This window comes from Dipodomys ordii, unplaced genomic scaffold (genome assembly GCF_000151885.1).
Source record: "Dipodomys ordii isolate 6190 unplaced genomic scaffold, Dord_2.0 Scaffold41, whole genome shotgun sequence".
In the NCBI taxonomy this organism is placed as follows: Eukaryota; Metazoa; Chordata; class Mammalia; order Rodentia; family Heteromyidae; genus Dipodomys; species Dipodomys ordii.
In genome coordinates, this window is record NW_012267257.1 from 15,060,504 (window position 1) to 15,087,858 (window position 27,355).

At 43.1% G+C, this 27,355-nt stretch overlaps 1 protein-coding gene across 1 annotated transcript in view; it reads left to right on the forward strand.

Annotated features, from left to right (window-relative positions):
- Window positions 1-151: 151 nt before the first annotated feature.
- The window catches only part of Drosha (drosha, ribonuclease type III), a 132,482-nt gene continuing 105,278 nt past the window's right edge, over window positions 152-27,355 (forward strand). The window contains exons 1-9 of the mRNA XM_013018593.1: window positions 152-234; window positions 1,041-1,273; window positions 2,658-2,723; window positions 5,099-5,974; window positions 11,555-11,647; window positions 17,315-17,425; window positions 17,645-17,876; window positions 21,756-21,897; window positions 24,348-24,502. Of these exons, the coding sequence (XP_012874047.1) occupies window positions 2,707-2,723; window positions 5,099-5,974; window positions 11,555-11,647; window positions 17,315-17,425; window positions 17,645-17,876; window positions 21,756-21,897; window positions 24,348-24,502 (1,626 nt within the window). The 5' untranslated portion in view covers window positions 152-234; window positions 1,041-1,273; window positions 2,658-2,706. The remainder of the gene's footprint in view (window positions 235-1,040; window positions 1,274-2,657; window positions 2,724-5,098; window positions 5,975-11,554; window positions 11,648-17,314; window positions 17,426-17,644; window positions 17,877-21,755; window positions 21,898-24,347; window positions 24,503-27,355) is intronic.

The window sequence follows — 27,355 nt, forward strand, 5'->3', positions numbered from 1 at the left end:
CTCGGCGAACGATTGGTCTAAATGTCCATCGCTCTCGTCGACGCACCAATCATCGTGCACTAGGCGCTGCGGGTGCTCAAGAGGTTTTTTTTTTCCCCCTCCCTGGGCCCAGCTTTCTCAGGTTCGCTTCATAATTCCCTCGGTTTCCTGTTCCGGAGGCGCGGGCGGCGCCACTGTCTTGGCGGTCGCGATCGCAGCCGGGCTTCGCCCCGATGGTGACCGCGCGGCTCTTTGGTAGGTAAACGGGGCACTTGGCAGGTGTTGGCCGGGTTGAGTGTGTCCCGGTGTCCGGATTTCAGCAGGGCTGGAGCTCTGGGCACAGGGCTGGGGCGTCCGGGAGTTGGGATCCTGCAGCTCCTTGTTCAGATCTACAGCGGAGGGCAAACGAGAGACCCCCGGGCCTGGATCCCGCGGAGAAGTAGCCGTGGAAAACGATGCTTTCCATTCATTTGTGGGGCGCACGCGGTGACCCAGTCCTGGGGTCACCAGGGGCCTGGAAAGGAGCGGGACCGGGAGCTCAGCGCTTGCCTCGTGGGGGCCACAGGCTGGCGGGAGATGTAAACTCGAAGTCACGGATCATCTGGCGAAGGTGGCGGGGATGCAGAGCCACCCGGGAGGAAGGGGCTCTCGGTAAAAGCACAGTCACACTTTGCAACGCAGTTTCTTCTTTTCTGCTTTCAAAATAGCAACCTAGGAACGGGTAGAGACAGAAATCATTTACTTTGCCAGTAGCCAGTGTGCTGTCCCTTGACTTTTGGATTACAGATTGTATCTACAACACAGATGTAGATTGCCTCCACATCTGACTCTGACTGTGAATATCATGATCAGGCTTTCTAAAAGAACCATCCAGGACGGTCTGCTAGCGAGTGTTAAATTATTACACATTATCAAAGAATCTTAATTACCCTAACTGCTGTTCGCCCCTAGCTTCAGAATGCTGAAGCTCTTTGTGTTCCCTTAGGCCCTGAACACACAAACCTCTTTCCTTGTGTTTGCTACATTACTTTTATGTTGTTTTATTTTTTTACTTCTTGCAGTGTTGGGGATATTGTGTTTAAGAAAAGTTCGTGTGTGAAGTTTTGAGCTACTTGAGTTCTGCAGGCTGTGTTGCATCGATGAGACAATACAATTTATTGACTACCTACTCGGCCAGAGACTGTGAAGGACACATAAATAATTGCAAACCAATCCATGTTTTCAAGAAGTAATGAACTAGTTAGTGGAGGAGCTAGCCTTGTGCACCCATGACGGTCATAGGAGGCAGTGTCTGGTGAGTACTGGGAAAAAAGTAGGTAACAGCTAAGCAGGGGATTACTTCCCAAAGGGAATCTGGAAGGGCTCTGTAGAGGAGGTGGCATTTGAGAGACTTGGAGACAGAGGAGAAGTTGAATGTTACCACTTGCTATGCTATTTGGGAAAACCTGAGGAGGAGGGGCTTTGTAAGAGATGTATTGGAAAATAAGCCCAGAAGGACCTGTTGGCCTTAGAAATTATAAGTGGCTTTGATTCGTTTGGCAACTAGTAAACTTGTGGACTCCACATTTAATCCTAACAGTGCAGAAATGAGTAATAATCTATTAATCACATTATTTGGCATCTACTATTTACTAAACTTATAATTGCTAAAGCTCAGTAATCTGAAATTATTTTGTGACTCATTTGAAAATCTAGACTATTCATAGATTTTGAGTTAAAAAGATTTTAGAAAGATATTTCTATATTATATTTTTCACTTAATGAGCTTTTTTTGAATAGTATTTTGCTAAAAGTTCAAGTATTTGGAAAGTCTGTTTACAAAACTCTACTATGGGAAGTGCTGAAGATAAAAGTAAACTGCTGTATTAATAAAACTATACAGTTATATTTGAATTTGAATGCTAATGTTACTGTTTTTGGTGCTGGTCCTGGGGCTTGAACTCAGAGCCTGTGTGCTGTCCCTGAGCATTTATACTCAAGACTAGTGCTCTACCCTTGAGCCACAACTCCACTTTTGGCTTTTTGATAGGAATCTCATGGATTTTCCTGCCTGGACTGGCTTTGAATTGTAATCTTCAGATCTCAGCCTCCTGAGTAGCTACGTTTACGGGTGTGAGCTACAATGCCGGCTTCACTGTGGTTTTATGTTTGATTTCTGTCTACCTTATTTGATATACATAGGGAATTGAATTCAGGGCGTTGTGTTTGCCCTTTGAGTCCCTTTGCTTTTTGGTTATTTATTTTTTCAGATAGGGTCTACACTACCTTTGCCCAAGCTGGCCTTGAATCAGTATCCTTCTACTTGCATCTAGTAGTTGGGATATAGAACCTGGTACTGCTGTTTCTGACCCATGCCTATTGTATTTTACAATGAATGAGGAGAGGAAAGAAGAGGGGTCAGAGGAAATGATTTTCCTCCTAGTCTTTTAGTAAGTGAAGGATGGATTATGACTGTATTTCAGTCTTTTTAGCAACTGATCATTTTGAATTTATGATACAAGTAGTAATGACATGTAGAAATTTATTTGGAAACTTGGATATAGTCTACTATGCTCTTAATTTTGTTCATAGGCAAGTACATTGGGGAATTTAAAATCAGTACTAAGATAAATACACAAGTGTTTTCTAGCACTTATAGTTTGGAAAATATGTTTATAAATATTTTTTCTGTCTTGTAGAACTTATGTTGTCTGTGGAAGATGTGACATATGCAGACAGTATATCACGATGCAAGGCAGTACATGGTGAGTGGTGTGAGAGGACTGGAAATTGCTTAGGACAGAGCAAGGAGCCAAAGCAGGTGTTAGGCTATAGTGAGCAGGAAGGACTTAGCTACATGGAAAGAGTGGTAAGCATAGTCATTCTTTCAGTAGTGGTATGATACAAAGGAAGTTCATGTACAGGGTAGACAGGGATCTACGCAGGGATCTACACAGACCAGAACAAAAAACATGTCAGACTAGCTCTGCACTAGTGACATATGTCTGTAAGCCCAGCTACTCAGAAGGTTGAGATCTGAGAAACATGGTTAGAGGCCAGCCCTGGGCAAAAGCCCCAGAAACTCTTATCTCTATTTAACTAGGAACAAGCTGGAAATGGAGGTGTGGCTCAAGTGATCGAATGCTAGCCTTGAGCTAAAAAGTCAAATGAGCTCAAGGTCCTAAATTCAAGCCCCAATATCCCAGAACCCTGTCCTGCTTAATTAGTCACAATTTTATTTGTTATAATCAATATTGGCACCAGGGATTAATCTCAGGGCCACTTGAGCTACTTCTGTAGTCTTTTTTCTTTTTGCTGGTCCTGGGGCTTAAACTCAGGGTCTGGGTGCTGTTCCATGCCTCTTTGTGCTCAAGATTAGTACTCTACCACTTGAGCCACAGCGCCACTTCCCGCTGAGTGATTTATTGGAGACTTTCCTGCCTGGCCTAGCTTTGAACTGCGTTCCTCAGATCACAGTTGTAGCTAGGATTGCAGGCATGAGCCACGGGCACCCAGCATCTGGAGTCTTTCTTTTAGTTTTTTTCCCCCTAGAGTTTTGTGTTACCTTTGATCAGCTTGACCTTGAACCCTGGCACTTTTACATCTGCGTCCAGAGTAGTGGAACTACTGACATGTGATACCATGCCTCACTTGTTCTTTTTTTTTTTTTTTCGGTCCGGTCGTGGGGCCTGAACTCTGGGCCTGAGCGCTGTCCCTCAGCTCTTCAGCTCAAGGCTAGCGCTCTACCACTTGAGCCACAGCACTACTTCCGGCTTTTTTCTTTTGCTTATGTGGTGCTGAGGAATCAAACCCAGGGCCTCATGCATGCAAGGCAAGCGCTCTACCACTGAGCCACCTTCCCAGCCCAGCCTCATTTGTTCTTGAGATAATGTCTTGCTAACTTTTGCCCAGGGTGGCCTCTAACCACAAACTTTTGTCTCCACCTCCTGAGTATCTGAGATTGTAATTATGTGCCATGCCCATTCTAGAATACATTTGTAATAAAAAATGATGGAGAATATGTTTTCAGATGATTTCCCTGGTTCATATCTTGAGGATCAATACATTGCTTCACTTATTGGGATAGGAACCACTGAGAAAGAAAGGAAATGTTGATTTAGAGGGGAAGACTGTTCATTCCTTTTCAGATATGCTAAGTTGTATTTGTGGAGGGATGAGATCCTGAGTTAAGGAGAGAGGTTGAATTGGCAGTTGGCATTCTGGATCTAGTAGAGCTTTGAAGTTGATGAGCAGAGAGGTGGTCACTGAGCGATGCCAGAGGTAGAGTCATTTTAGAAGAGGATGAGCAGGTTTCCAGGCTGGATCCAAGAAGAATACTACATGGTAGAAATCCCCTAGCCCAATAGGAGCTGGCACAGAAGACTGCCAGGAGAAAGAGCTGGAGAGGAAGGAAGAACACAGAGGCGGTATCATCCATCAGGGAAGGGGTATTGGGACCAAAAGCTCCACATATCAGCTGGCGGAAAATGACCATGGATTTCAGGACGTTTGGGGTTGGGATCCAGAGTGTGGCGGGCTAGGCTTAATCAAGAGAAAGGAACTGGTGCAGGATGAAATTGGATGCAAATAGGCTTGGTGAATTGGCAGAACCAGCGAGAGAGCTCTACTGTGGCATTGGTGTTTCCGTTTGGTAGCGGGCAATGTTCTTGTTGCCTGTGTCCGCCCGGGGATCAGGATGTCAGGAAGGTTGCCTAGAGAGTGTGTGGCAGTTAAGGGTGAACTGGCTGCTGGAATGCACCAGAGATGTCTTGGCAGAACCTGTGAAGGAATTCAGGTGTGCACCTGTCTGCCCACTCAAGTATTGGTAAACAGTTCACTTCGTTAGGTAATTCTAAGACGGAGCTGTCATCAGGAGTTTGGTGACTGTAGAGCGCAGAAGAGGAACGTAGGTTATTAAAAGAAAAAGTCGTTGAGATGCTGGGGAGTTTATTGGCCATAAAGAGTTTCAGATACTAGAAGGAAGCTAGTAAGGATGAGTGCCGCCTCACTAAGGTGGGTGGTGGGCATTTATCAATCCCTGTTTACTGGGGGTTCCTTCCCTCCCTCCCCTCTCCCTTCTTCCTACCTTCCTCCCCCCCTTTTTAAATTAACTTTTTCCTTCTTCCTTCCTCTCACGAAGTCACAGGATGTCGTTCCACCCGGGACGAGGCTGTCCCCGGGGCCGGGGACTTGGAGCCAGACCCTCGGCCCCGGCCTTCAGACCCCAGAACCTGAGGCTGCTTCACCCTCAGCAGCCGCCCGCGCAGTACCCCTACGAACCTCCCAGCGCCCCCTCCGCCACCTTCTCCAACTCTCCAGCCCCCAACTTCCTGCCTCCGCGCCCGGACTTCGTGCCCTTCCCGCCCCCCGCGCCCCCGTCGGCGCAGGGCCCCCTCCCCCCGTGCCCCGTCAGGCCCCCCTTCCCCGGCCACCAGATGCGGCACCCCTTCCCCGTGCCGCCCTGCTTCCCGCCCGTGCCCCCGCCCGTGCCCTGTCCCAGTAACCCCCCGGCCCCCGGGGCGCCCCCGGGGCAGGGCACCTTCCCCTTCATGATGCCCCCGCCCTCCGTGCCCCACCCGCCGCCGCCGCCCGTCCTGCCGCAGCAGGTCGGTTACCAGTACCCCCCGGGGTACTCGCACCACAGCTTCCCCCCGCCCAGCTTCCACAGTTTCCAGAACAGCCCCGGCGCCTTCCCACCCAGCGCCTGCAGCGGCGGCGGCAGCGGCGGCGGCAGCAGCAGCAACAGCGGCAGCAGCAGCAGCCCCCACTTCAGGCACCTCCCTCCCTACCCGCTCCCCAAGGCTCCCAGCGAGCGCCGCTCCCCGGAGCGCCTCAAGCACTACGACGATCACCGGCCACGGGACCACAGCCACGGGCGCGGGGAGAGGCATCGGTCCCCGGAACGCCGGGAGCGCGGCCGCAGCCCCGACCGGAGGAGACCCGACAGCCGCTACCGCTCCGAGTACGACCGAGGGCGCACGCCGCCGCCGCGGCACCGCAGCTACGAGCGGAGCAGGTGAGGGCGCGCGCGGGCACGCCGGGAGCAGGTGAGGGCGCGCACCGATCCGTGCGCGCGTGCGTGTGCGCGCGGGATCCACCGCGGGCCGTCCGGAGTGGCCGAGGCCCACGTCCTGCTGTAAACCAGGCAGCCAGCCCGCGCGGCTTCATTTGTAAAAGGCCAGGGATGCGCTTGGATAGGGTGGTCAGGAAAACGACGGAATCCACCAGAATTCCTTTTTAAATAAAAACTCTGCTTAAACACGGTTGACATTTCCCCGGTGATCCATGGCATGAGTGATCTGGCGTTGGCTTTTGGTGCGATGGAAGACCTAGTTGTGCTCAGGTGAACGTCATCCTCTGGTTACAGAATCTGAGTTCTCTTGGAATTGGTGACCTGCATGTGTTTTCTATCAATCAGGAATCAAAACAGTTCAGGTAGAACTTGCTTTGAGATCTCTCTCTCTCTCTTTCTCTCTCTTTCCTCCCTTCCTTCCTCCCTTCCTTCCTTCCTCCCTTCCTTCCTTCCTTTCTTTCTTTCTTTCTTTCTTTCTTTCTTTCTTTCTTTCTTTCTGTTTTTTGGGTAAAGTGCCTTGAACATTGTTGCCGTCTGGCTTTATTTACAAAATGAAGTAAGATTAGTTACATGTTGTCCAGGTTACGTCTTACAAAATAGCATTTAGCCTATTTTGTTGCCAGTGAATGTAGTCATCTTAGCAAAATTGTGTTTAAAAAATATCATTGTTGCTGGGTCCCAGTGGCTCAAACCTGTAAACCTAGCTATTCAGGAGGCTGAGATTTGAGGACTGCAGTCAGAAGCCAGTCCAGGCAGGAAAGTCCATGAGACTCCAGTTTACCACCAAAATGCTGGAAGTGGAGTCATGGCTCTACTAAAAGAGCACTAGTTTTCAGCAAAAAGAAAAAGAAAAAAAGCTCAGGGATTGCGCCTAGACAGAGTTCAAGCCCTAGGACCCAAAGGGAGGTGGAGGGTGGGTGGGGGAAGGGAAAGAATCATTCTATTCTAGGTTTATGAGTTTTATGGGTTTTTGGTTTATTTTTTGTTAGTACAAGACACAGTTCATACAGTCATTTTTTAAAAAACTGTATGTTGTTTTGGTCTTTTTTGGTACTGGGGATGGAAACCAGGACCTTGTACTTGCTAGGCAAGCACTTTGTCACTGAGCTATATATCCCAGCTCTTAAGTAGTCATTCTTAAAACTGGGATTCCAGATGGACTTCTAGAAACTCTGAATTCACATGCAAAATTTTATGTTTACATACGTGTTTCTCGGAAAAATTTAAAGCAGATTTTTAAAGAAGTGAGTATGAGTTTGTTAGGTCAGAAGCTAAGAACCATTGGTTTGCACTGAAAAGTAAAAGGACACAAAACGATTGTTTTGTGTTGAACTGGTACCTTCAATGAACTCTGTGTCCATGAAGATTAGAGGTATTCTGGTTGTCAAGTAGTAATGGCATTTTGCTTTCTTTCCCCTTGAGTGTGTTTATTGTCTTTTGTGTTTACCTTTATTCATTTTGGGGACTTTGGTGTTAAATGTAGTGAAGGTCCTCAAGCCAGCCATTATACTTGGTGGGTTTGTAGAGTGGGTTTACCTTCTGTTGTATATATACAACCTAAGGATAGGAGTCCATTCCCAATTTGGTTTGCATATTTTTCTTATGGCTGTATTGGTTTGATTCAGACCAAATATTTTGTCAGTAAATGACAGTAGTCATTCTCTGTTGTGAAGAGTGGTTTGCTCAGAAGGTTTGGTTTGCTCAGAAAGGCATGTTCAGAAAGGCATGTTGTGCCTTTCTCTCTCTGTGGCCTAATGGAAGGTGGAAGGGAACTTCCTGTAGAGGTGACTGATTTCTGGTAGGCTAGACTGGCTGAGAGTCTGTAGCCTTATTAAAAAAATCTATTTGTAGCCTGAACTGCTGTTTCTAGACAGTTCTTAACTCTGTGATGAACCATTTGGCACATGTTACAGTTTATTTTACAGTTGTACAGTGAGAATCAATGTGAAAGAGTTTGTAAATAGTTGCCTTCAAAAGCTAAAATGATTGTTATTAACTGTCTTTGGGACAGCATGATGCTGCAAAAGCTTTAGGTAGCATTTCTTTCCCCTCTCATTTAGAGCTGTCATCATCCCAAATTCTTCCACTGAGACTTCAACTGTGAGTTCTGTGTTTATTTGAAGAAACTCACAGGTGTCCATACACTGGGGAATGTCTCCTAGTAAATCAGGTGCTGTGAGAGATTACGTGTCATCTCTCCTGAACGAGGCTTCTTACCTGTGAAGAACCTCTGTCCTCCTCAGCTGCTCTTTCACTAGAATGGAAGTGTTTTATAACATGCGGAGGGCATATTGTCCTGCAGCTGCCTTGTTGGTACAGCCACAGCCTTTGGAGTCCCAGTGGAGTGTCAGTCATCTGTGATATATATATACAATGTTTCTGTCAAATTTGGGGCACATGAGGCCCTGCTATAACTTACACATAAATTATAGCAACACTGAAACTCCTCACATTTGCACACATTGTGTTAAGTTTATGCAGATTCTGTAGTCTTGTCTTCTGTTGTTTCTATCCTTAGTGTCAATGAATCTGACCTTTTGCGAATTTCATTTTCCTTCTTCAACCATGGTTGAATATCAACTGCCAGAGTTTCACAAAAAGGCTTGTTAAGAAGTGGATGTGTGGGGCTGGGAAGGTGGCTCAGTGGTAGAGTGCTTGCCTTGCATGCATGAGGCCCTGGGTTCGATTCCTCAGCACCATATAAGCAGAAAAAGCCAGGAGTGGCGTTGTGGCTACAGTGGTAGAGCGCTAGCCTTGAGCTGAAGAGCTGAGGGACAGCACCCAGGCCCAGAGTTCAGGCCCCATGACCGACAAAAAAAAAAGCGAAGTGGATGTGTATGTTTGTGTATTGGATACCATGAGAGATCAAGATGACTCCAGGAGATGGGAAAGGAAATAGCTGTGGGTGTATACCCTGTGCATTCTGCTCTGCAGTGGGGAGGAAGCATGCTGTGGGCTTTGCCCAGCTGGGTAGTACTACCTTGTAGGAGTCCCCATGGATGACCTGTTAACAGTAATTCGCGTAGAGCTAGCATTCTGTGCTTAATGCTTGAAACGGACTCACAGTGTTACTGGTGTCCAAATTGGACTTTAAACTTCTGCCCATTAGAGGAACAATCATTAAAAGTATCATTCTTGCCAGGCAACAGTGGCTTATACAAGTAATTCTAGCTACTCAGGAGACTGAGATCTGAGGATTGCAGTTCAAAGCCAGCTAGGGCAGGAAAGTCTGTAAAACTCTGATCTCTAATTAGCACCAAAAATCTGCAAGTGGAGCTATGGTTCATGAAGTAGAGTGCCAGCCTTGAGCACAAAAAAATCTCAGGGACATTGCCCTGGCCAAATTCAAGTCCCAATATTGACATTAAAAAAAAACACATTTTAGCCGGGCGCTGGTGGCTCACACCTGTAATCCTAGCTACTCAGGAGGCTGAGATCTGAGGATCGCGGTTCAAAGCCAGCCCGGGCAGGAGAGACTGTGAGACTCCTATCTCCAATAAACCACCAGAAAACCGGAAGTGGCGCTGTAGCTCAAGTGGTAGAGCGCTCGCCTTGAGCTGAAGAGCTGAGGGACAGCACCCAGGCCCAGAGTTCAAGCCCCATGACCTACAAAAAAAAAAAAAAAACACATTTTAAAAAGTAAAATCCTATTGGCTAGCTGTTAAACAGCATCAAAACTTAAAATTATCCTCCATGTATTCTTTTTTTTTAAATATAGGCAGTTATCTTTTAGCATCTATGTCATTATAAATTGCGTTATAGTTTTGACACATGCTATCATCCACTGAAATCTCTAGAATAGAGATTACTACCTAAGTGGAAACTATTGTCTTAGAAACTCATCAGTCAGAGAATGTGGTCTCCAAGTTGTGTGTTTTATTTTGGACAGGTGGTGTGTACCAGAAGGTTATGTATTATTAAAAGGAATCTTTCTTGAGAATGGGGGAATCTCCAGGTGTGAAATAATTTGAGTCTTAATTTCTAAGCAATTACTGCAGTTTTGATTCCACCATATTAACATTTCTTCCATTTGGATGTAAGTTTGGGGATGCTTTTGAGTTCAGACATTTTATTGTCTTTTGTTGATGGTATCTCATCTGATAATCTAATTCAAAGTGCTCCAAAATATAAAGCTATTTGAGAGCTGTATGTCAAGGTCAAAAAATTTTGGAATTCAGAATATTTCATATTTCAGATATTCAGCTGGTAAGATTTGTGTAAATATGCCAAAATCCAGAAAACCCCCAAACCTCAAACATTTCTGGTTCTAGCATTTTAGCTAAGGGATGTATGTATTTGTTGTAAAGGGGTGGGGGGTTACTTCCTTAGTTTTGAACTTCTGATTCAGATTCATTAATTCAGACTTTTCCCTAGACCTTCACTGTACTTATTAAATAGACTCAGAAATTATTGTATTCCAGTTTTGCATTGGGTGGTTTAAAAAATTCCTCATTCAGAAAAAAAAATCCTCATTTTATATTTATGGTAGGTAAACCCAGTGTCTACATATATGGTATTTTCTTAAAAAATGATTATACTGTTTATGTTTACTTAAAAGAATGAAACTTAAAAAGTAAATAAAAAGTAAAAAAAAAGAAACAGCAGTCAGTTGATTGTGTTATGGCAAGTTATTATTCGTAGCTTAGAACTACACTGTATAAGAGAAGGATTCAGTGCTCTTTATTTTGGTTAGTTGTGGAGGTTGAACTCAGGGCCTGAGCACTGTCCCTCAACTTTTGTGTTTAACACTAGTACTCTACCACTTTGAGCCACAGCTCCACTTTGGTTTCTTGGTGGTCCATTGGAGATCAGAGTCTCATGGACTTTCCTGCTTGAGCTGGTTTTGAACCTTGTTCCTCAGATCTCAGCCTCCTGAGTAGCCAGGATTACAGACATGAGCCACTGGTGCCCATCCCCTCACTACTTTTTTTTTTTTAATAGAACCTTATCCTAATCTTTAAAGGTTTTATTCTGTATTTATTTCATAGATGCATAGAAATCAATAGGAGAGCCCTTTAAATAAGCAAGAATTTGCTAATTACAAGAATATGATAAAAATTCCTGTATTACTTAGTTTAAAGCATAATTTCTTCAAAGAAAACATGAACAATTGTCAAGTGAACTTCTACAGAGAGCCTCCTTTTTTGTTGTTACTGGTCCTGGATCTTGAGTTTTATCCCTGAGTGTCTTTGTTCAAGGCTAGCACTCTACTGCTTGAGCTACCGCTCCATATCTGGTTTTCTTTGATGGTTCATAGTTATTGGAACTAGATCTCTTGGACTTTTCTGCCTGGGCTGGCTTTGAACTATGATACTCAGATCTCAGCCTCCTGAGTAGCTAGGACTAGTACCCAGCTTCTTTCCTTTTTCTCTGATAAATTAAGGAAGCATACAAGACCCCAGAATCAGTATTGCCTTAAAAATCCTTGGATATGGTCCATTTATTTAGAAAGTAAACTTAGTGAAGACATGGTATTTTTGAGTCTTTCTGTTGCTAACAGCTCTGTGTGTTAATTTCTTTAAGAGAGCGGGAACGGGAGAGACATAGGCACCGGGACAACCGAAGATCACCATCTCTGGAAAGGTCCTACAAAAAAGAGTATAAGAGGTCTGGAAGGTAAGCAAGGACTTGACGCCGGAAGAAGCTGTAGGATTATCTCTTGAGATTCAGATTTTGTGTTTGTGTAGTCAAGTCTTCTGTGCCAAGTCTTCTATGTGCTCTGAGTATGGCCAGGATGACCTGAGGAAAGGTAAAGCAGCCAGTTCTGCATTAGATTTTTTTTTTTTTTAATGTGCAGATAGACTTGATTTCCAGATAGGTTGATTGTGTACTAGGGAAATCTCCGTATATCTCCACTGGGGTAGACAGTTATCTGACCAGGTATCATTCCAGGTATTTTTTTTTAAATTTGGGAAATTTGTAATTCTATCCTTCAATTTACTTGTTTTTTTGGGGGAGAGGGAAAAAGAGCCTAGCTATAGATGGACTTTCTTTAGGAAAAGGACAGCCAGATTGCTTTCACCTGAAACACCAGTTCTACATCCAGAAGGCAATTGGATGGTCTTATGTCATGGCAGCGAGGGCTAGCATTCTGGAATCTGACTGATTTAGGGCCAATCATTAGCTTTTCTTTGTAAGTCTTAGTTTCTTTGGCTTCACAATCAGATTTGTTATATTTCCCTTTTTAATGGCAAAGGCTTACTGAGATTAATACAGATTAAACACTTAGGCAACTGTTGTTAAGCTGCCAGTTGGCTTTGGAAATTGGTAGAGTGTGAGGAAAAACAGAAAAGACGATTTAAATATAAAATAATGAAATAGAAACAGAACCATAAGGAACACAGTCATATTTGTACATAAGCAACCCTTTGAAATAAATGAGCCTTTGAAAGATCATACAACTTATAGTGGAAACGGAAGAAAAGAGAATTATATACAACTTTGGGTATGATCCAGTATACTTTGGGAATTGAGGAGATTTAAAAATTGTAAAATGTTATAAGAACAGATATTTTATTAAAAAGTAAATGCATGAATGAGATGGATTTGGTTTCTAGGAAAACAAAATTGCAAATTTCACCCAAGAAGAAGAAAACCATAACAGGTTAATCATGGAAAAATAGAAAAAGTCAAATTTCTAACACTTCCAGAAATATTTCTAACTGTTCTAGAACACTGAAAAAAGTGGAAGGAAAACTCAGCTCATGGTTGTGTAGCAAAAAGACCCAACCAAGGGAAAGAAAGCCACAGAACAATGTTTCTTGGGAATATGGGGTATAAAAGAACTGGATAGAATATTAGCAAGTTGTTTTCAGAAAAGTGTTACAGTAACCAGGAGCTGACTCCAAGATTTATACCGATCCATGGCTAAATGGGATAGTAGAAAGTTTTAAGTCTTGGTGTTTAAGCTATAAAATTATCTTAAAATGTGTCTACTAGGCATTTAAGATAGAACCAACATTCATTTATGAGTATATACTTCATTCAGTAAACTAGGATTTAAAAAAGAGTCCGATTTAATGTTGAAACCTACAGGCTTTCAAAATTAGAACAAAGACTAAGACAAGGAGTCTCTATTGCCTGCCATTGTCACCTTCAAACTTTAAAAACCTGGTGTCCTGGTGTGTCCCAGGTATGGTACTGGTGGGAGTGATATGTTACTCTCACCTTAAAGGAAAAGCAAGTTCAGAGCTTTTTTTTTTTTCTACCACTTGAGCCACGGCGCCACTTCTGTTTTTTTCTTTTTTGCTTATGTGGTGCTGAGGAATCGAACCCAGGGCCTCAGGCATGCAAGGCAAGCGCTCTACCACTGAGCCACCTTCCCAGCCCAGGTTCAGAGCTTTTGATAGGGATGGTCATATGTTACTCTGGGAACCTAGCAGTGACTAGCCCAATGTATAGTAGTTCTGGTGAAGTTGACATATTACTGATACTGCAGCAAAGCATAGGGAATGGGGCATGAGGGAAAAAGAGTAGAGCCCATGTAAGGTTTTCTCTGAGAGGATCAAGCCTAGAGGTTTGGAAGTTAGGTTTTTTTCTCTTTCTGTTGTTGGTTTTTGTTTTGTTGGTTGTGAGGCTTGAACCTCAGGGCTTGGGCGCTGTTCCTGAGCCTCTTTGCGCTCTACCACTTGAGCCACAATGCCATTTCCAGTTTTTGAGTGGTTAATTAGAGATGAGAGTCTCACAGGGACTTTTCTGCCTGGGCTGGCTTTGATTAGCTAGGATTACAGATAGGAGCCACCAGTGCCCAGCTCAGAAATTAGTTTTGAAGGCTTCTGTAGTAATTCACTTGAAAAGTGACTGGCCTAGACCAAGGTAATGGCAGTGGTAATGGAGAAAGGTAGAGTATGACTCCAGCCATAGGCCACAATAACTAATCAGTTGTGTTAGGGCAAGGGGAGAAATGTGGGGGTGATCACCTATGATCTCATCATGTTCCATAGTGGATGGGGGACTCTAAGGAAGGCAGAAAGATGAATGCAGTTTGGATGATGTGGGTCTAGACAATTGGAGACAACCAAATGAATTTGTTCAGTAGTTAGTTGGACATCCAAGTATAAGGTTGAGGAAAGAGCCTCCAAATAGCAGCACTAAGTGCCATGGGTTAGGTAAGATTGAGCCAGAGTGAGCAAAGGGCTGGAGGAGGAGAGGCAGCAGGAGAGAAGCCAGGATACTGTGTTGGGCATCACTGAGGACCTGCTCGAGCTTGGTGGTTTTTAATGGGTAAGTAAGTGATAGAAATCTTGCTCCAGAGGCTTCTCCAGTGCCTGGCAGCTTTCAGAGGAAGAACACTTGCATTCTGTGAGTTCTAATGATGGAGCAGATGAAGAAAAAAAGAGAGGTGCACATGTTGTAAAGGAAGAAAAGTTATCACAGCTTGCAATAGAGCACATTATTAAGAAGAAACAGTTTAGAGTTTGGAGTTTGAATTTTGGAGTGTCTGAGAGCCCTAAGAAAAGAAGGTTTTGAAATGTTAGAGTATTTGAGGCAGTGACCATTTGTTGCTTGTTTCAGAGCAGAGCAACACGTGGTGCTAAACCACCTGGTTGTGTGCCTTTATAAGACCTGCAAATCCTTAGCTTGGGGCTCTCCTCCTGGGCTCCACTGACTTGGAGTGTAGGACGAGGCCCGAGCTGCAGCCCGTTTAAATAAAACAGCTGTAGAGACTGACTCTCGGTGGTCTTCTTGTTGGGGGTGGGGGGGAGGTCCTGTGACCTTTGTTCCGGTTTTAAAATGCCCCTTTGAAGGTGTTAAAAAATGAATACTTATAGATGCTCACAGCAGATAACTGACTATTTGTCATATAGAACACATGGAGTGAGGATGTGTTTTGCTTGTATTTCTTGCTATCGGAACTAATAATAGTAGCTGAGTATTTGGTGGGATTTTTTTGTTTTTTTGAACATGGCAGAATGTTGTGTCAAACATATTATCATTTAACTGCGATATTGGGTAAGTTATTAGTTTCCAACAGTGTTTCCACCTTTATAGGAAGTATTAGTGTCTGCCTTATGGGGGTCATATTGATTCAGTGTGAAAATGTGTCAGGAACACAAACAAACAACTGCAAAACCAAAACAGTCTCTAGGAGCTAAGAGCTGCCCTCAGTATTTTAACAGCTGTCTTAAATACCAGGGAAAACAAAATACATTCACTACCACAATCAAATGAACTAAAATATCATGTAATAAATGTAGGAAATACTTAGGACCAGTGGGAAGAAAACTCAAAGGATGTAGCAGAGGACAAAGGAGGTGAAGGACAGGACTACAGATATCCCATGATCCCCTAGGGCAAGAAAGCTGCATTTTCAGATCAGAGGAAGCACTGGTAGTTGGCAAGCCACTTAAGGAAATAACAGCAGTTAGATTTCTGCCCTAAATTATGGAGAGATATAGTAAACCATTTAGTGTAAAAAGTAAGAACATATAAACTATTTGGTCTTTAGATGAGAAGGAATTTCTAAGTAAAACGGTAAGGCTGAAAGTATACATAAAAAATCTCTAAAAAAAAATTGTATGTAACCAGATGTCAGGGGCTCACACCTGTTATCCTAGTTACTCAGGAGGCTGAGATCTAAGGATTTCGGTTTGAAGCCAGCCTGGGCAGGAAAGTTTGTGAGCCTCTTATCTCCAATTAAGTACCCAAAACTAGCCAGAAGTGGATTTGTGGCTCACTTGGTAGAGTTCTAGCCTTGATCACAAAAGCTCAGGGACAGCATCCAGGCCCTAAATCCAAGCCCCAGGACTGGCACACACACAAAAAGTTGTATGTAGTTATAAACAGGCAATATTTTAAGGAAAACATAAGGTTATAATACTTAGGGCAAAATAATGACCTTTTTTGTTTTTTTGTGATATTAGAGTTGAATATGTTTGCTAGTCAACTGCTTTACCACTTGAGCCTCCACCTTCAGCCCCTCTTTGCTTTATTTTTCAGATAGGCTCTCATGTTTTTGGCCTGAACTAGTCTTGGATCACAGTGTTCTTAACTATGCCTCCTGTGCATATGGCATCTGCCACCGTGCCTGATTTATCATTGAGATGGCGCCTTCCTAATTTTACCCTGGGCTAAAAGTGAGCTATGCTCCTTTCAATCCTACCTCCCAGATACTGAGGTTACAGAGGTGAGCCATGGCACCCAGCCAGAATTAATTAAAAACTCTTCAGGTCTGAGGCATGGCTCAAGTAGTTAGATACTTGCTTAGCAAGTGCAAGGCCTTAAATTCAGTACCCTCTAAAAATGAATTTAAAAAACAAAAACTCCCAATGAATCAAAAAGACTACTGTTCTAATTAAAAAAATGTGTTGACTTAGAGCCCAGTACCAGTGGCTCACGCCTGTAATCTTAGCTACTCAGAAAGTTGAGATCTGAGGATCGCTGTTCAAAGCTAGTTCAGGCAGAAAAGTCCCTGTGAAACTCTTATCTCTGATTAACCACTTAAAAACTGGAAATGGCTCTGTGGCCAGTGGTAGAGTGCTAGCCTTGAGCAGAGGGGCTTAAGGACGGTGCCCAGGCCCTGAGTTCAAGCCCCATAACTGACAAAAAAATTTAGCATAACATATTACAAGATATTCACAAAGGAAGTGAGAAAAATGTAATAATTTTAAAAGTGATTAAAAAATTCCAGTTTAAGTACAGTTTTTTTTTTTTATCATGGCAAGGATTAACAAAAACACCTTATCAATAGGATGGGTGGGCATGGAGCTTGCAAGTGGTCTAAACAGGTGCTGCCTATCTAGAGAGGTCTTTAAAAGGGAGGTCATTTGACAAAAGCTCAAAAACACAATTGTGTTCATGGTAGAATTTGGGGGAACTACAGCTGGGAAAAAATGTTAGCTCAATGGCTATCATTAGATTCATTAATTATGTACCTCAAAAGGATAATGTGTAACTGTTAAAAAGTGTTCAGGTGAAGGTGCATTGGAAGGGAAAGGCATTCCTACTCTTGTTGATCAGGAAAGGGGAAAGGCAGGTTTGAATTCCATTTTCGTTGTTAAAATGTGTATATTTGCATACTTGGCATACTTCAAGCTCCAAGACTTCAAGGAGACAGAGTTGGTTCATCTTTCTTATTAGTGTTAGTATTTGTAGGGATTGGAATCAGCCCAAATTTTGCTTCACTATGTGGTGATACTCAAGCCTGGAGTTCCAAAAAGATGGTTAGGGGAGCTGCTGCTGCTCCACTGCTAGACGAGAAAGATTGGAGACTGGAATTCTCATTGCTGCAATTGTCTACACAGGTCGATTTCTAAATATTTCCCAAATATCTGTCTCTTCTAGGAGTTACAGCTTAGCAGGTGTCGCTGAACCTACAGGATGCACACCAGAATTACCTGGAGAGACTATTAAAAATACAGACTCTTGGGCCCCAGCCACAGAGGTTGTCAATCAGTAAGTAGATCTGTAGGGTCAAGGAATTCATAGCTTTTTACAAAAGTAAACTTGAGGAGAATCTGATGCTAGCAGACTAGTCTTGGGGAATCATTGGTTTAATAAACGAAAGTGTCACAGATGGCATGGCATCTCTCTTAGATGAAAAGAGTGCACCAGATAGTTTATGAAGGGAAGAGCATGGCTAACTAATAACTCACTTTCTTCATTTGCTTCAAGTCGGTCCCCCAGCAGGGAGAAGAAGAGAGCTCGTTGGGAGGAAGAAAAAGACAGATGGAGTGACAGCCAGAGTTCTGGCAAAGAAAAGAACTATACCTCCATCAAGGAGAAGGAATCAGAGGAGATGCTGCCTGACAAAAACGAGGAGGAAGAAGAGGAGCTCCTTAAACCTGTGTGGATTCGATGCACCCATTCAGAAAACTACTACTCCAGCGACCCCATGGATCAGGTGGTAGGTCTGACAGAGGAGCGAAGCTGTAGACCAGGGCTTCTCTTCCTAGCACTCCTGGCATTTTGGGCCAGCTAGTTCTTTGTGGGGCTTCCCTGTGTATTGTAGCAGCTTGCATAGCATCTATGTGTCTGCCCATTAGATGCTAGTTGCCCTTCCTGTGATGACAACCAAAACAACCTTCAGAGGTTGCTATATGTCACTGGGGGACTGGAGGGAGGTAGGGAGGGAGAGAGAGGGAGGGATCACTACTACAGATGTAGGCTGTTAAACAAATAAAAAACGAAGGCCAAGCATGCAATAGGTTAAATAAATACCTATTCTACATGTTTTTGGACACTGATAGTTTTGATATGGGGATTTCCTAAGGTCTCACCTGTGATTAGTTCAGCCAGTTTTGTGGTGTTTATTATGTGTATGTGTTTTTCTCCCTAAATGGGAAATAAGGAAAAATTTGTCTTTTTTTTTTTTCAGTTTGAGACTAGGACTTGAATTCAGTACCTGATGCTTTTGCTCAGGGGCTGGTACCTTAACAACTGAACCATGCCTCCAACTTCTGAATTTGTCTTTATTTATTTTTTTGTTTTGGCCAGTCATGGGGCCTGAACTCTGGTTCTGGGCACTGTCCCTCACCTCTTCAGCTCAGGGCTAGTGCTCTACCACTTGAGCCATAACACCACTCCTGGCTTTTTCTGCTTATGTGGTGCTGAGGAATTGAACCCACGGCCTCGTGCATGCAAGGCAAGCATTCTACCACTGAGCCACTTTCCCAGACCTATTTTTTATTTTTATTTTTGTCAGTCTTGGGTCTTGAACTCTGGTCCTAGCTGCTGTCCCTGAGCTCTTCAGCTTAAGGCTAGCGCACTACCATTCGAGCCACAGCACCACTTCCAGCCTTTTCTGCTTATATGATGCTGAGGAATTGAACCGAGGGCCTCATGCATGCAAGGCAAGCACTCTACCACTGAGCCACCTTCTCAGCCCAAGTTTGTCTTTTTAAAGCACATCATTGAGCAAGAAAGAGTTCAGCTGATGGGTGCTAGTGGCTCACTCCTGTAATCCTAGCTACTCAGGAGGTTGAGATCATGGCTTAAAGCTAGCCCAGGCAAGAAAGTCTGTGAGACTCTTATGTCCAGTTAACCACGAATAACCTAAAGAGGAGCTGTGGATCAAGTGGTAGAGTTCTAGCCAAAAGCTCAGAAACGGTGACGAAGTCCTATGTGTAAGCCCCAGGACCAGCACACACACATACACACACACACACACAAGATCATCAGCTAGATGAAGTTTCCTTTGTTTCTTGGCTGACGTGGAGAACTGTGGTTGCTTTTGCTGGGTGTGGAGAAGTCGCTGTGTTCACATGCTGCTGGACACAGGGCCCATGCAGTTCTGTAGCCAAGTCATTGCCATACAGATACTTCACTTTGCTTTTCTTTCTTCCACCCTTATTTTCCTTTCCATCACACTCTCATCTCTTTCTTTTTTATCTGTAGGCTTTATGCCTTCAATCCCTCCTCTTAATATGGGCCTGTTAATCACAAGGTAGATATATAACATATGTGAGATGAATATGAGAGTGAGGAATGACTATGTACAGATTTGGGGCATAAGAAGTTAGGGATAAGAGATTCAGTGCCTAGGGTTAAATAAGACTGGGTTATGTTGTTCACAGTTTTGTGAACATATAGGTGTTCTTTGACTTATGATGGGGTAATATAGTGAATCACTTATTAATCTAACCTATCTTAAATCCCAAATGCACTTAATACGTAATAACAAGTGTTATGGATAAGCCCATCCCACCTTAAATATGCTCGAACACTTAAATTAGCCTGTAGTTGGGGAAAAAAAAAGCACTCTGTAATGCAGAATTGAATGTCCCATATAATACACTGGATGCTTGACTCCACCTGTGCTGATGGCACAGTACCTCACAGTGTATGGTGTTGATGTGGCCCCTCGTGATGATGTGGCCGACAGCAGTGCAGGACCGTGTCATAGCACAGTGCAGACTTGAGAATAAAAACATCCAAATCCAAAACGTGAAGTATAGTTTCTGTGGAATGTGCGTTGCTTTTGCGTTTTTAAAGTTCAAAATATCTTAAGTGAAGGACCTTTCGTGGCTTCTTTGTCTGAACTTGAAAGGAGAACTCCTTCCTTTTGTAAGAAGAAAGTCTGAGAAATCCCTACTAGTGGTGATATTTTGTTTGATGAATCAGGACAGGCTTTTAAGTCATAGGTCACATGCTGCAGTGAAAGGAAAGCTCTTGAGCTAAGTTCTGTACTCCATGTGTCTCTTATTACCTTAGTTAATCCTCAAACATCCCTGGCAAAAATGCATTCTGTCTGGTATGCTGCTGTGAGTCATGATACCTGGCTTAAATGTGTCTTAAATGAGCCAAGTTCATTTGTCTTGGAACAGGCGTGTGGAGGAAAGCCATGGCCAGTGTTTGCTCCGTGGCTCAGGGATGGCCAGGCTCTGCTGCCTCCTGAGCAGCCTCGATGATAGCAGGATGATGAGCACCTGGACAGCCCATCTTACACACCTGTGTGCACCCAGGAGTTGTGAGGGCATGATGGGAAGCCTTCCACTACAACGGTGCCCAGGCTACCCTTTCTATCCCTTTGCCAGGCTGCTGTCTGCTTCAGAAATTTGTTTTCCTTGCTGTTACAAAATTCCCTGTGTTGAATGGTTTCAAACATCACACATTTCTCTTTACACAGCACCGGAGGTCATAAGTCCAATTTGGGGGCTCACTGGCTAAATCATGGTGTTGGCAGGGCTGTGTTCCCTTCTGTAGCTGTGGAGAAAAATCAATTGGCAGAGTTAGGTTCAATGGGGCTAGAGGACAGAGGTTCTTGTTTCCTTGCTTGCTGTCCTGGAAGCTACCTGAATTTCTTTGCTTGTGGATCCCTTCCATCTTCAAGGCCAGCAGTGCAGTTCAAGTTCCTCTCATGTCTTGAATACCTCCTGCCAGCCTCTTCTGTAGCCTCGTTGACTCCTGTTGGCAGAGGTTCTCTGCTTTTATGGGGTCCACTTGTAATCCAAGATGATTTCTCCATCTCAAATTCTATTACCTTCATAGCTCAAGCCCTTTCTCCCATGTAAGGCAATGGGCTGTCACTCTTCTACCTATGCTTCCTGTGTAGCTGGGATTACAGGCCTGAATTACTGGGCCTGGCTGGCATTCATCAAACAACAAAGACTAAGGAATTGGAGTGCAGAGGGTTTAAACTTGCAAAGCTGCTTTAGTCTTACATAGTTACAGACATATTGTTAGAAGGGAGGCTAATAAGCTTCATGGCCTGAACATCTACCTGTGTGTTTTTTTTTTTTTCCCCTCTGGCACAGACATGGTGTTACGGAATGTCAGAACTATCATGGCCCTGAGAAAAAGCAATTAGCTCTATTTTTGGGTAGTAGATGTTATGATTTGCCTTTGTTCTGTTTTAATAGTTGTAAGTTCTGCTTTTTACATTTTGATATTACCAACTTGAAGAGCGGGCATTTAAAGTGACATATTCTGGGAGAGAATAGGTAGAATGAAGAACTTCACTAGTAGTTTGTGGTGAGAAGGTGGGAGGGGAAGATTTATAGACTATTTCTTTTTTCCCTGAAGGCCAGGGTCAAAGGGCATAGATGAATGAGTAATATTCCGAAACGACAGCCAAGTATGCTTATGTGAAGACTATCAGCCATCCAAGTGTGTTTGATTTAGATGATCATTGCCAACATTGGGTATTTTGTTTTTCAGTGCTTGCTCAGTTGGGAGTTGAAAAATGGTATCTTGCTGTTAAAAATTCTTTGATAAATTATAATATCCGTCTCTGATGTGGTCAATATTTATATAGTTCCTCCTTTTGATCTTTTATTTTGCAAAGGGAGATTCTACTGTAGTTGGAACAAGTAGGCTCCGAGACTTGTACGACAAATTTGAAGAAGAATTGGGGAGCAGACAAGAAAAGGCCAAGGCTGCTAGGCCTCCGTGGGAGCCTCCGAAGACGAAGCTAGATGAAGATTTAGGTGAGTGGAAGAGCCATTAGGCCAAGACTTTGTGCTTCTATTATTGCTTAATCCTAGCCCTTTTGGAAGCATCCCGAAACTGAAATCTTCTCTTTTTCTTCTCATTTTCTTTAATTATAGTCAGCAAACCCACACAGCAATGGAATCATCCGTCCTTCTTTCTGATACTATTTTTCCCAAATTTCTGTTTATCAGACTGTGAGAAGTCTCATTTCTAAGACTTGCTAGCAAAGTGTTGTTTCCTGCCAAGCTGGGCAGTCTTCGTATGGGAAGGGGTCAGGGTCCAGGGTCCAGAGTCCAGTCTCCAGTCCAAGGCTCAGGCCTGAAGATGGGCTGGTGGCCTCTCCCTGCCAGTCTTCTTTTGTCAGGTGCTCCTGGTTTGATGAGGAAACAGTAACTGTGGCCCACCTCTGTTGGAAGGCTTCTCTCTGCTCATGTAGACAGCTTCTACCCCATTTTCATTTCATCTGTTCTGTGGGTCCAAATAGATGGTGGCAACTTTGAGGATGGAGATGCTTTTTTTTTTTCTACTTTGTATCCTCAGACCTGACAGAAAGCTGTGCGCAGATGAGACCTTCCATGTGCTATCGTTACCTGTTCCTCCTGGCTCTTGTCTGCCCTCCTTTATTGTGTCTGCTACTTAAAGTCTGTACCCGCATAGATAGAAGTATTGACTCCAAAGCCCAGTGGCCTGACTCAGAATCTCTGCTCCACCAACTTTTTAAGTGGCCTGGGCACAAGACTTGGGGCAAATCATTTAATCACTCTGTTCTTTAGTTTTTCCTGGTAAATGGGGATGACAATAGTGTGTATGTCATGTAGTGCACATACACAGAGCTCTGATTTTGTATTTTACTATTCTGCTACTGCTATATTGATTTTTCTTCTGTAGGATTAATCTTAATTTCTAACTTTAAAAAATCGTGGCAAAATACACACAACAAACATTTTTATCTTAACTATTTTTAACTGGCCAGTTAAGTACATTCACATTGTTGGCAACCAATTTCCAGATCTCTCTTCTTATGTAACTGAAACTTTGGACTTAAGTAGCAATGTCTCTCCAGAAAGCCCATTCCTCCAGCCCTAACAGTGACTACCACTTTCTGTCCCTAAATTTGACAGTTTTGAGTAAGTGGAATCATGCAATGTTTGTCTTTTTTTTTTTTCCCCTGGGATCCATGGGGCTTCAATGTAGGGCTTGGGCACTGTCCCTGAGCTTTTGCTCTCAAGGATGGTACTCTACCACTTTGAGCCACAGTGCCACTTCTGGTTTTCTGTTGGTTAATTGGGGATAAGAGTCTCACAGACTTTACTGCTCAGGGTGGCTTTGAACCACAATCCTCAGATCTCAGCCTCCTGAGTAGTTAGGATTATAGATGTGAGCCACTGTGGCCCGGGTCACTTTATTGTACTTTATTATACTACTTTATTGTACTTCTTATATTTCATGGTATCTGTATAATTCTGTCTTTCTGTGCATTTGCTTTCTAGGACTAAAATCTTTTATTGCTGCTACTTACGTAAAACAATGTAAGATTGTCAGTGTTGCATTTGTGGCCTCAGTCTGGCATTTGCAATGCTCCCAATCCCTAACCTCTCAGGGTTCTGTGGAGCTGTTGCTATAGCCGGAGAGCTCTTTCCCTTCATGTTCTACCTGCAGGGCTCTTCTCCATTCCTCTTCTCCCTTCATGGCTGACTCACATGTACTGTGTCTGTGAAGTTGTTTCTTGTGTGCACATGTATGCCAGTACCTCAGGGCCCTGTATGCTGTCCCTTAGTTTTTTCCCTCAAGGCTAGTGCTCTACCACTTGAGTCACAGCTACACTTCTGGCTTTTGGGTGGTTAATTGGAGATAGTCTCACAGAATTTCTTGCTTAGTCTGGTTTTGAACCCAAATCTTAAAATCTCAGCCTCCTGAGTAGCCACCAGCATTGAAATACTTGTTTTTGTTATTGTTTTTTGCCAGTCCTGGGGTGGCTTGAGCTCAGGGCCTGAGCACTGTACCTGAGCTTCTTTTACTCAAGGTTAGCACTCTACCACTTGAGCCACGATGTCACTTCTGGCTTTTTCTGTTTATGTGGTACTGAGGAATCAAACCCAGGGCCAAACCCAGGGCTTCATGCATGCTAGGCAAGCACTCTACCACTAAGCCACATTCCCAGCCCCTTGACATAGTTTTTAAAGTATGAATCTCCATTACTATGTTAATTTATCCACTTATTAGGTCTTGGCTTTTTTTGTAAAAAAAAAATTGTTTACCCAGTTACATTATGACTTAGCATTACAGGCTATGTATCTATGTTTTCTCGTGGCATTGCTTAGCGGTGGGTTATAGAGCTGTCCCTCAGATAGTTGCTTAGGCGTAGAGGCTCAGGTCATTTGGAAGTCGGCACAAAAACCATTTGATTGATTTCTGCAACTTCTGTGCTTTCTCCACCCTGTGTTAGAGAGTGCCAGCGAATCAGAATGTGAGTCTGACGAGGACAGCACCTGCTCTAGCAGCTCAGACTCTGAGGTGTTTGATGTCATCGCAGAAATTAAGCGCAAAAAGGCCCACCCCGACCGACTTCATGATGAACTGTGGTACAACGACCCAGGCCAGGTACGAGTATTTTTATGCTCCTGCTATGAAGGTTGTGAACCCACACATCACATTTATGGCTCTGGGCTCAGAAGATGCATGTTGGCCAGTACTGAAATGGAATTGTACTCAGAGGGTTGTGTGTCATTTTTGTAGGACTTATTTCTTTTGGGCTTCAGAGCTCAGCAGCAAAGCATAAGCATCTGAGCAGCCGATCCTTGAGTCATAGTTGATGATGTTGGTAAATTCTCTGGGGAGCATGATAATGGTGCTGCATCATTAAGGTAGAGATGGATGGTAGGATGAGGGGTCAGGGAACTTGCAGATCTTTTGAAAAGCAGTTCACCTGGAAGGGATCTTGCTGCGAAAGAGTAAACAAAATTGTCCTATAAAATTCCATTTTTCTTAACTGGTCACAGGTATGAGCTCTTCCAAATTTTCTTCCTTGCCAGGCCGGTTTGAGCTGATGACTTCAGCCATTTTTATTTTCAGTTACTAGTTTCTTTGGAAATGAAACATCCTTTTTCCTTTCTTCTCTTTTCCCTTTCTCTTTTCCTCTCTCTCTGTTCTGAGACAGGCTAGCCCAGGCTAGCCTCAAACTTGTGATCTTCCTGTCTCAGCCTTCAGAGAGTTGGGATTAAAAATGAGTGTCACTGTGCCCAACTCTTTAGGCTGGGCACTAGGGGTTCACACTTGTCATCTCAGTTACTAAGGAGGCTGAGATCTGAGGATTGAAACTGGACTATTGAGATTTCATCTCTAATTAACCAGCAAAATTCTGGATTGGAGGCCTGGGTCAAGTGGTAGGGCAGTGGCTCTGAGCAAGAAAGCCAAGTGCGCGCATAAGTGCAAGTCACTGGCACACACACAAACCGTATCTTTATAAAGGATTTGTGTTTTATAAGTATATAGTACATAGAAAGGTATGTGTGTGAGATGATTAAGAACAATATAAAACCTAATTTTTTTTGCCTAAATGTTTTGTAATTTAACGTATTTTGGGAATAACTTCTGTGTTAGTTAAGAATGGTCTTCTGGTTCTTAGATGCTAGCTATTTAAATATTTTTTGATAGGATTAATTCAGAATGAATGACAAAAATGTGGCTTATGGTGCATTGGAATTGAATGAAAATGTTTGCAAACTTGTTGAATTGTAATTTACGCAATAGAATTTACTCGTAGGTTGACAATCCAGTGTTTTAAACTGCCTAAGTTACACAACATTTGTCTCAATCTAACTTTGGAGCATTAAAAAAAAAAAATCTTCCGTAGCAATCCTTTCCCCATTTAAATCTTTATCATTGGCTGTTATTTTTTTCTGGTTTAGAAGCATCCATCTCAATTTCTGTGGATTTTCAGCAATTGACTAGAGTGTCTATATTGGTTCACTATTCTGCTTATTTTATATGGGTTTCTGGTCTCTGTGTAGCTGATTATAAAAGGCTGTAGGAGCCCAGACCTTGGTAAAAGGCAAACATGTAGGCTGTCTGCTCTCCTGGAAATCAGAGAGCACTCTGAGATCTCCACATTTTTTTTTTTTTTTTATCACTAGAAGTTATGACCAGCCTTAGGAGAGTGTTATGATTTTTGATGGAAGTTTATTACATCTGTTATTTGCCAGCTGTTATTTAGATAATATCATAACAATATGTTTTAGATAATAATGTTATTTTTCTGCCATACCACCTGGCGCCTTAGATTTCCTAAAAGGTTAAAGAAAGTTAAAGCTTTTCCACTTTTATTTCTTTTCTCTTTTCTTTTCTTTCTTTTTTTTTTCCCAGTGCTGTCTTAAACTCTGGGCCTGGGCTCTGTCCCTGAGCTCCTTTTGCTCAAGGCTAGCCCTCTACCGCTTGAGCCACAGTACCACTTTCAGCTTTTTCTGTGTATGTGGTCCTGAGGAATTGAACCCAGGGCTTCATGCATGCGAGGCAAGAACTCTACCCCTAAGCCACATTCCCAGCCCACTTTACTGTTTCTTTTCAAAGACTTTTTTTTTTTAAGATTCTTTTCATTTATATTTTAATTGGATATAGTAAGTCACAAATCCCTAGAATATGAAAGGATATGTTTAAGTCTGTATCAGCATCCCTTGGTGTCCAAAGTGATTGATTCAATAGGAATGTCTGTTACTGTTAGAGTCCCTTTACTATAATATTTGCATATAATATACACTTAAAATCATCTCTAGATGGTTTCTAATGCCTAATATAAGTAATTGTTATAGTGTATTATTTAGAGGATGATAAGAAAAAGAAGGTCCACTCCTGTCCAGTATGTTGATGTTGGATAAATGGCTAAAGTTGTTTTTTAAAACTCTAGATTTTGATTTGGTTCTCCTTTGGTCTTTGAACTTACATAAATGATCTGGTCCATCTTTTTGGGGCTTATGTCCCCAGAGTATAATATGGCTTCCTGCCTTCCTTTTTTTTTTTTTTTTTTTGTCGATCATGGGACTTGAACTCAGGGCTTGGGCACTGTGCCTGCTCTCTTCAGCTCAGGGCAAGCGCTCTACCACTTGAGACACAGCACCACTCCTGGTTTTCTAGTGGTTTATTGGAGATAAAAAGGTCTCACGGACTTTCCTACCTGGGCTGGCTTTGAACTGTGATCCTCAGATCTCAGCCTTCTGAGTAGCTAGGATTACAGGTATGAGCCACTGATGCGCAGCTCCTTTCTTTTTTTTTTTTTTTTTAAATTTTTTATTGTAAAGATACTATACAGAGGGTTACAGTTACATGAGTGAGGTAATGAATACACTTCCTCTTGAACATTGTTAGCCCCTCCATTGTTTTCCCCCTACCATCCCCTCCCTCCCTCCCTTCCCCGAAGTTCTTTTTTTTCTTGATTGTGATTAAGTGATTACATAATTTCTA